At 40.5% G+C, this 9,494-nt stretch overlaps 1 protein-coding gene across 1 annotated transcript in view; it reads left to right on the top strand.

Annotated features, from left to right (window-relative positions):
• The first annotated feature begins 3,292 nt into the window (after nucleotides 1-3,292).
• ank2a (ankyrin 2a, neuronal) overlaps nucleotides 3,293-9,494 on the top strand; it is a 90,944-nt gene continuing 84,742 nt past the window's right edge. Inside the window, exon 1 of the mRNA XM_074630187.1 lies at nucleotides 3,293-3,689. Coding sequence (XP_074486288.1) covers nucleotides 3,573-3,689 — 117 coding nt within the window. The 5' untranslated portion in view covers nucleotides 3,293-3,572. The remainder of the gene's footprint in view (nucleotides 3,690-9,494) is intronic.

Here is a 9,494-nt window from a genome sequence, read left to right as displayed (position 1 = left end):
TTAATAACCGGGCCTTAAGGCAGATGAACATCCATCCAAAGTTAGTCTCTTTAAAGGGTAACTTTGGTATTTTTCAACCTGGACCCTATTTAACCATGTTTTTGTGTCTATGTGACTAATAAGGACAATGATTTCTGAAATTGGTCCAGTATTGAGGGAAAGCGCTGTGAACGGCAGCTGCTCACAGGCTGCAATATGGTGCTATTGGGGAAAGCTGGCACCGTCATTTACCTCAACTAAAATTGCTTGTTTCTGCCATGACAGGCTCTGATTGTTATTATACGTGTCTGACATTACGGAAAGAGTCTCACTCGAGAAGAAGTCTTGTTCTGAAATCTGGCGAGGTGACGTGTTGCCGGAAGATAACGGTGGAATAGTGGAATACATCCATGGTGGAAATGCGAGTGCCAGCCAGGCAGAGTTTGTTGTGTTGGAGTACAGAAAGCATAGCTTAGTGTTATCTAAAAGATATTCAATGTCATGGCTGAATATTTAGATGATTTTGACAATGTGGATGAGGTCTTTAAGATGAAATGCCATATTTATTTGAGCCAGAGTATACAGATATTCAGATTTCACAACGAGACTTCCCCTTGAGCGGGACTTAGACACAATAACAAACAGACCAGATCAAGCGAAAGGTAAGAAAAATGTTTTATTTCTCTATAGTGTCCTTTCCATAATGTTATCAGACACTTATAATAACAATCTGAGCCTGTCAGTGGCAGAAACAAGCACTTTTAGTGGACTTAACGTTACATTGACGCTGCTCACTTGCCCTTGCAGCTTGCAGCTGCCTGTTGCAGCATTCTCCCTCAATACTGGACCAATTTCAAAAATTGTTCCCATGAGTCACTTAAACACAAAACATGGGAAAATAAGTCCAGGTATGTAGTGGCCATTTGTCGCAAAAATCAAACTTAAATCATAGGGCCACTGACGCACTATGGGTATGTGGTTTATGCAGACAAAATAGTCCATTGTCCATACAAAATGTATGTGTTTCTGATGGTTTATTTTTCCAAAAAGCAAGCAAGCCAACTTGTTCTGGTAAAAAAAAAAACATAAGCCCACCGAGGTGCATGATGGTCCTACCTGCCTGCCTACCTACCTATATAACCACAAGTGTTCACGGTTTTATGGAACAAAAGAAAACAAAATACTAATTACGCAAAAAATTAAATATACCAATCAAGAAAGTAGTTAAACACTATCAAAATCAAGCTTAAAGGTCCCATATTATGCTCATTTACAGGTTCATACTTGTATTTTCCTCATACTGTCAGGTTGAATATGCCTGTATTTACCCTCTGTCTGAAACGCTCCGTTTTAGCGCATTTTGACGGAATTTACAACAGAATTGCGTTGCTAGGCAACAGCTTGGGTCCATGTGTATTTCCTGTCAGCTGATGACATTCACATACACTGCAAACCAGGAATAAACTGGGACACATTTAGAATGTTTACGTTTAAAATTGTGTCAAGGGTCTAAATATTGTATATTCGTGACATCACGAATGGGCAGAAATCCTGACAGCTTGTTTCAAATGCAGAGTTTCTGAATACGGGCTGTGTGTATTTCCCTGTGGATTGAGTGTTTCGATACTTTCACAGTATTTATATAGAACTTTATCCTGCTTTATAATAAAAAAAATTAAATCTCACTTTTTTATAATATGGGACCTTTAAATACAGTAAACAAACAACCAAATACTAACAAATAAATAGCTCCTACAAGGTTGAAAATACTGTGACTCTTTAATACAGGTGCTTTTTGAATAAACAAATAAATGCAAAATAAGTTGTTCACAGTTAACATTTGCAGCAGGTCTGATCAACCCTTATTCCCACATTTTCATCTTTTACTCTGCCATTTAAAGATAAGATACATTAAAATAATATCTGACTTGGAACAATGTGAGTCTACTGTCAACCTCACTCTGAAGTCTCTAAACATTGACACGTTTTTTTTGTTTGTTTCACATGATTTTTACCCTTCCTTTTCCACCTCGCCCTCCTCCACTCGAGTCCTGCCTGTTTTTTTTAAATGTCTCCCAAGACATTGTATTGATTTTGCCCTGTCTGTCAACCCCCATTAAATGTGTAGCTCAGTGAGGACACACAGGCCAAGGTGGGGGTGTAAGAAGAATACTAGCTTACATTATGTAAGCCCGACCCAATGTGCCTGGGCTTCGATCATTTCATATTTGTGTCAGCAATCTTACAGTTTTTCATTTTAATCACGGACCACACACTGTTAACTTAATGCTGCAGGAGCACCGACGGGATGGGGTGAGGTGGGGGACGCAAAAAGCAAAACAGGAGCGCACTGCTGCTTCATGGTGCATTCAGGTACCACTGGTAAGATATGGTGTAGTCACAGAAAGATGTCAGAGACATGAAGATGACAGGTGTTTTATTATAGGTCTGTTTTTTTTTATTATAGGGATCAAGTGGAGTTGTTTTTCTCAATGGTAGTAGAAGGTAATTAAATGTGATGTGGCAGTGTAATTAAGTGGCGTATGTTTAAAAATAACGACTAAAACGCAGACAAAAAGTAAATAAAAATAGACACGCTTTTACTCTAATTAGTCACATACTATCAACAAATCATAAAAAAACCCCAAAAAAACACTTTCACTATTGCTCATCACCCCCCTGAAAATATTTCAGCAACTGCAGTGACATAAAAGATTACAGTTTATCTAATTGATCATGCTAATCGCAGTGATACATTACTTAAGCAGCTGATCGATAGTCCCGTGTTGGTCATGTATGTTTTTTCTTTTGTTCTTTTTCCTGATGATGGGCCTTGAGGGCTAAATGGTTGTGGAAGATTGTGTATGAATGTGAAATTTATATATGTTTGAAAATTTGAATGTTATCAGTGTAACACAAATATGATGTTGTATATGTATAGTATGTATGTGATAAATTAATGTACTTGATTTCGGACCCCAGGAAGACTAGCTGGTGCCATTGGTATCAGCTAATGGGGATCTTTTTTAAATTAATAAATTGTGGAAAGATGTCAATACATTTTATACTTATTAACATTTTCTCCGATTTTGCACTGTAATATAGAAATATTGTATTTGGTTGCTATGATTAAAGTGACAATAATCTATTTGGTTGCTATGATTACAGTGACAATAATCTATTTGGTTGCTATGATTACAATGACAATAAGCAATGTAATGTAATAATGTGTGGAGGGATCCTTTTTAAATAAATAAATAAATAATCAAGGTGCGTTTACGACGTTTCCCACCGTCCGTGAAAGCAGCATTGATCCTGCGGAGTTTCGGGGAAGCGCATCTGAGGCGCGTTCACGTCACATACACACACACACGCACGCAGCTCTACAGCAGCAGAGGAGCATCCCTGAACGGAGGGAGCGTTTTGTTTTGACTCTCTGGAAGAATCACTGTGTTATATATTGTTTTTATTTAACAGACTGTGTGTGTGACGCCGCAGAATGATCCCGGGCCCTGCCGAGCCTTGTGGAGTCTGAGGCCCGCACAGAGATCCACCTTGCACCGGCAGAAGGACCTCCAGCAGCAGCAGCCAGGATGTCAAGCAGCCCTGAAGGAAGTCTCTCCAGGGGCGGCGGCTCCGAAGGGGACTTGAAAATGGCCTCCCCGGAGGGTGGACATCCAGCACCGCTGCACCAGAACCGTATACGGCAGGTGGGTGTCTGTCTGTCTGTCTGTCCGCAGCTTCTTCTGCACTGCCTGATCCAGTCAGTCAGCCGTGCAACCAGCAGCACAACATGATGTGGTGCAAGTCAAAGGCGTTGCCGGTTGCTTCTGCATGCATCTGCGGCTGGTGATGTGACAGATTCTCCCCCAGATGTTGCATGAATTGTGTACAAAATTAGGTACTATAGGAGAAAATGCCATCTGTTTTGAGACTTTAGAGTCAGGGGGAGTGTGATAATAATACCCACATATATGGCCAGGCTTGCATTACTAGGCTGCAGTGAGGTATGTTTACAACTTCACACATATATAGGCCTACACCACTGGAGGTATACTGTTTACATTGTTGTGGTGCTTTACTGGTCAGAGGGTGCAGCATCTCTCATTGTGAATTCAATACATTTTTATTGACAGACTCGAAGTCCATTAAAAAACATACAACACAAACAACAATACATACATTAAAATAGAAACTGCCACTTACAGACAGTTATACAAGTGTTTCCACAGTGTTACTGGTATCGTATAACACTAAAACAAGGATTTGTCAAGGATTGTGACTTCTGAAGAGTTTCCATTTATCCTTCTATACGAAATACTGCAAGTACTTTATCTAGTTCTGGGGCTCTTGTGGATTTTAGCGAGCAGACTGTGTCAAACATTGGTAGTTTAATAGCCATCTGTCTGAAACACACACAAGCTCACATAGTCACACTGGCTCTATCTGAGAGAGAGAGGAGGTCGTGTTCCTCTGGCTCTATCTGTTGGGCGTGGAGAGGAGGTCGTGTTGCTCTGGCTCTATCTGTTGGGCGTGGAGAGGAGGTCGTGTTGCTCTGGCTCTATCTGTTTGGGCGTGGAGAGGAGGTCGTGTTGCTCTGGCTCTATCTGTTTGGGCGTGGAGAGGAGGTCGTGTTGCTCTGTCTCTATCTGTTTGGCGTGTAGAGGAGGTCGTGTTGCTCTGGCTCCATCTATTAGGTGACGCCGGGAAGCTGCTTGACATCCTCCTGGATCCACCTTCTCTCATACGTTCACATGTCATATGGATTGTTTATGTTGTATTTTCATTAGGTTGTTACTCTCTACACACGACGGGGGGTTCCTTATCCAATGAGAGGTTTGCACTGTAAAGGACAGAGGGTGTCGTATCCTGTACAGATTGTAAAGCCCCCTGAGGCAAATTTGTGATTTTGGGCTATTCAAATAAAATTGACTTGACCTGACTTGACACACACGCACTCAGTGGCAGATGGTCAGGGGCCCCTACTCTTTGTGTGGGGCCCCCTTCTCATCATGCCATGTGTAAATGTGTGCTGGGAATATTACACGGCACACAGGTACACACTTGGAGAGCATACACACACACACATTGAGACTTTAAACCTTGAAATATCTAGCAATTTAGGGATGTTCTTTAGTAGATCTTGGTCACCGTGTTCTTCCAGCCTAGCGTTTTTGTGCTCCGCGATCATATTTTCTTTCAGACATATTGTCGCTATTCTGTCCAGTAGCAGTGGCGAATCATAATTTTTTAAGATGTCTCTTATGGGGCCAATAGGAGTCAAGGTTGTTCTCTTTTTCTCTGAAGTACATTTAAATAATTAAAAATAATCTGGCCAATCCAGGGCCCTTGCAGCGTAGGCCAGCCTTTGCGTGGTTCTCTTTCAGCATATTGTATTGCTGGGTAAAGTGTGTGTGTGTGTGTGTGTGTGTGTGTGTGTGTGTGTGTGTGTGTGTATGTGTGTGTGTGTGTGTGTGTGTGCCCAGTATGTGCTTTCTCAGGCCACTCTCGGGTTGGGCTGGTTTGCTATTATTGCCAATAAGTCTTTCTGTCCTTGTGTGGACTGAAATTGAGATATTACTATGCAGTCTCTTCCTCCTCTCTTCTACAAAACAACTTCATCGCATACATTTCTTGCTAAGAACTATTTAATTTACATCCTTGAGTCTGTTTTTATAAATGTATAGCATAAACAAGGAAGTGAATGTTAAGTGTTAGCATCTAGATGCGATCCTGTAATGTGAGTGTTTGTGTATTCAGCGAGAGTGAGTCAGGAGATGGTAGATGGTTGTTTCCTGTCTCGGTGCACTCTCTCAGGCTAATGTGATTTCAGTAATGGACTGTAGTGCCACATATACACACAAGTACACACGCACGTAGACACACACTTTAGTGTCTTCTTTTAGGGTGGGGCCATTGAGCTCATGTACTTGGATGCAATCAGGAGTTTTTTGTGTTTTCAGCATTGAGTAAACAGGTGTTTGTGTGTCGTTATGTCTTTCTTTGGTTGGTGTGTTATTCATAAAAACAGTAAGTAAATTAGTCGTATGTCTGAACTATAACTTGTGCTCAATGTTTGTTTATCTTGACGTGCTCTAAAATGAAAGTACAAAGGAAACTCCCCAAAAAGTTGATTTTAGTCTGTTAAATGTGAACACTTTTGGAGGCTAAACTGGTAAAAGTCAGCTAATCTTTGCACACAACTGTTACCTTAACTGAGATATGTATCTACATGCATCAGGGTTGGGTTATGTTACATATTATGTATAAACATAGAGAAGTTATAAGACAAATAGAAATAATAAATACTACCATTATATTACATCAGCTGAACTCGGATAAGCACGTCTCCTCGGTTGTGATCTTGTCTTCTTCAGCTTTTGATATTGGAAGCACAGTTGCACTTGAAAGAACTTGCTTGAAGGCATCCTATTTATTTTGCTCTTCTCATCCTCAATGGAAACTTCTTTTGGCAGCTAAACTGGAATGTGTGCTGCTAACTGTTGAATTTGTCACTTCACTCAGGTCACATAAAATGCAGTATTTTCCCTATATACTCTTAAGAGGTTCATATTTGTACTCAAACGTATACATTTCACAGATGTACCGTACTGTAAAAGACACATGAGAGTAAATATGTTCCTTTTGATCCACGTTGAAGTAGTTTTGGATAGTTCAAGGTGCAAATTTGTTAAGGTAGCAGGAGCCTGGGTGGTGCAGGAGAATATTAATGAATCACTGCAGAGATCCATGTTTAGTCCCTAGCAGCAATGCATTCAACTTGGCCCCATTGATCGATCAGAAGTGGCAGTAGTGATGAATGATCATGTCCATGTCGCGGCACCAGTAACTCCTACTGATTAGTGTTTTGTTCTCTTTTGTCTACACCCTCCTTTGGCCAGGAGTGGGACTTTGCGTTAGTAAGGACTTAACTGCAGGTAGAATTGGACATCGGAAGAGAAAAGACAGAGGTAGCACTCTGATTTTCATTATTGTCTTTTGATTATAACATAGTTCAAAGGCCCAAACACCTACCAGACTGAAGCTGGGACTTATGTGAGGTCACACTCAATGTACCATTGTACAGTGTTCCTATAAGAATGAGGTGTAAGTCGTTCCTCCTTAATAGGCGCAACAGCCAGTGTTGCCAGATTGGGCTAGTTTCCGCCCAATTGGGCTACTTTCGATTAAGTTGGGCGGGAAAAAAAAAATAGCTTTGGGCTAGTAGATGAAATTTGTCGCGGGGTTTTGGAAATATTGTGAAAACAATAATACCAAACAAGCTGTAATTTTATGGTCAAATACAAATTTTAGTAATCTTTGTTGTGTCCGCTGACTCATATTATGGAATCATTTAATTAGAGAAATATTTGATTGACAGGAGTTGTATTCAATCGTCGTTAGGAAAGAGGGAGGACCTACTTACCTTGATGTCATCATTGACATTGAGATGGGACTTTCGTTGTCTGACTGCACGCTCGCAAGCCTATTTATCTAACATCTATAGGTTATTTGATGCAGATATGAAGCTTTCTATGCTTATGATGTGTTTCTATTACGCATGTAATGGTTTTACGGTTTTACACAGGTTTCTAGCAAGGTTACGATTTGGTTATGATCTTGTTTTTATCGAATTGGTCGGGTTTTAAGTTGTGATTGGGCTGGAAGCTGTCAATCTGATCTGGCAACACTGGCAACAGCAGAATGAGACAGATGCCAATCAAGTACAATCTGTACACGCCCACCAAGTCCTGACAAAAGATCTATTCAGACTATAAGTCTAATATTCACTTTCCTTTACGCTCTAATTTGGGTCTCCTCCATGATCTCCTGTCAAAAATATATGTGTTGTTGTTAGCTGCTATGCTTCATGTTTGACTTTCTTCACAAGCTAGCTGCTACTTTGTCTGTCTGCAGTTTGGTGCTGTGAAGGTGGTATAGGGTGTTTTTTTCTCTCTGAAAACATGTCATGTTGCTGTTTGAATTTGGGTTGATGAAAGCAGTGAGACTGAAGTAAATTTGCGTGCAGTAAAACCACAGCAATGAGCTAAGAGGCTAGAGAGCTTTAAAGAGCTGTAGAGTTGTGTGAGAGTCTCTGTGGGTTCATGTAGTCATTTCATTCATTGTTTATGTGAAAATATTGCTTAACAGAGCTTTAAAGGTACTTTTTGATAGCGTACATTAATGTGCTTTTTAAGGTAATGGTAGGTGTTGTACTCCAACAGTTTATCCATTTTCTTAGTGTGTAGTTGCATCTAGCCCTGTAAATATTGGCTTTATTTGTTGAACGCAATAGAAAGTGTCAGCAGAAATGTATTTTCAGAAACAATAACATAGTTTCTTAGGATAAACCACAGACATTGCTATTGATAGTTTTTCCGTTTTCCTACCTTTGACAGAAAACACGTTACAATGAAAAATGTTCACAGCAATGTCTCTAAATGACCCTGAGTTGTTTCTAGGAAGACACATTGTTGTTGAGTTTTTCCAATGGCATTTTAAGTACTTTGAAAACCAGAAACTAAATTCCATTCAGCTCCTTTGTGTAGTAAAGTGTTGGTGCAGATGTATCATCACTGAATATCTCACAATCTCTGCAAATAACTCTTATGTATGTATGGTTATATGCCAGTTGAGGTTAAGTGGAAAATTATGTTTCTGTAAGCTGGCAGAGGCTCTGTGATAGAGTTGGAAAAACATGAATTGGTTGGTAAGGGAAACTTCAAATGGAATATACCTGCTATAGCTTAATGTTGAGATGGAGCTCAATACAGCAATAACAGATCCAAGCATGTGAGGCAGAAAGGGAAAATGACAAAGGGACAATGTGATGTGAGGTTCTTACTTGCAGGTCTAAAAATACTGCCCGTCTCTCTTGTGATTGTCCTGGAGAAAAATAGCTTCTTCCGAGCCAAGTGGCTTTGTGTCCAAGTCTGTGTGCTCACTGAACCTGTGTCACTGGGCTTTTACTCTCTCTGCTCTGGGCTGACGCTGAGCTATTGCCTCCCGCAGTCTACTTTCTCCTCTATCTGAACAATAACAAGACTGCGTCAGAATTCGTCAACCCTCGGCTTGTGCCAGTCCACTTTCCTGTGGTTGAATAGCGGATACTTAAAGACTAAGAGCTCAGTTTGCAGCTCAGGTCAATTCAGGACTGGATTTTATGTCCACTGCAGTCTGATATCAGTAATTGATATCTTTGAACCTCCAGGCTTCAGTTGAAACATGCTCGCCACCTTTAGATAAAAGCTCTCAGAGATACGCTTGAATCCTGCAGAATATAGATGACTTGTGTTTAGGACTAGACAATTTTACTTTTTTCATGCCCAGCTTTGTGGGCAGATCCCTTTTCAAGTGAACTTACTGTATCCGTATATTTCCTCTCTCCCTTCATTTCACAGCTTTTCCTGAAACACATTCCCCACTTTATTTTCAGCTTGCCATTCATCTTTCCTCCTCCAGAGCCTCACTTCCTCTCACTGCCTTAAAATGGGGGTTTGACTCTTCACCCTAAT

Source organism: Sebastes fasciatus, chromosome 3 (assembly GCF_043250625.1).
Source record: "Sebastes fasciatus isolate fSebFas1 chromosome 3, fSebFas1.pri, whole genome shotgun sequence".
In the NCBI taxonomy this organism is placed as follows: Eukaryota; Metazoa; Chordata; class Actinopteri; order Perciformes; family Sebastidae; genus Sebastes; species Sebastes fasciatus.
The sequence above is the reverse complement of the archived record's forward strand: the minus strand, read 5'-3'. Positions and strand labels throughout refer to the sequence as shown.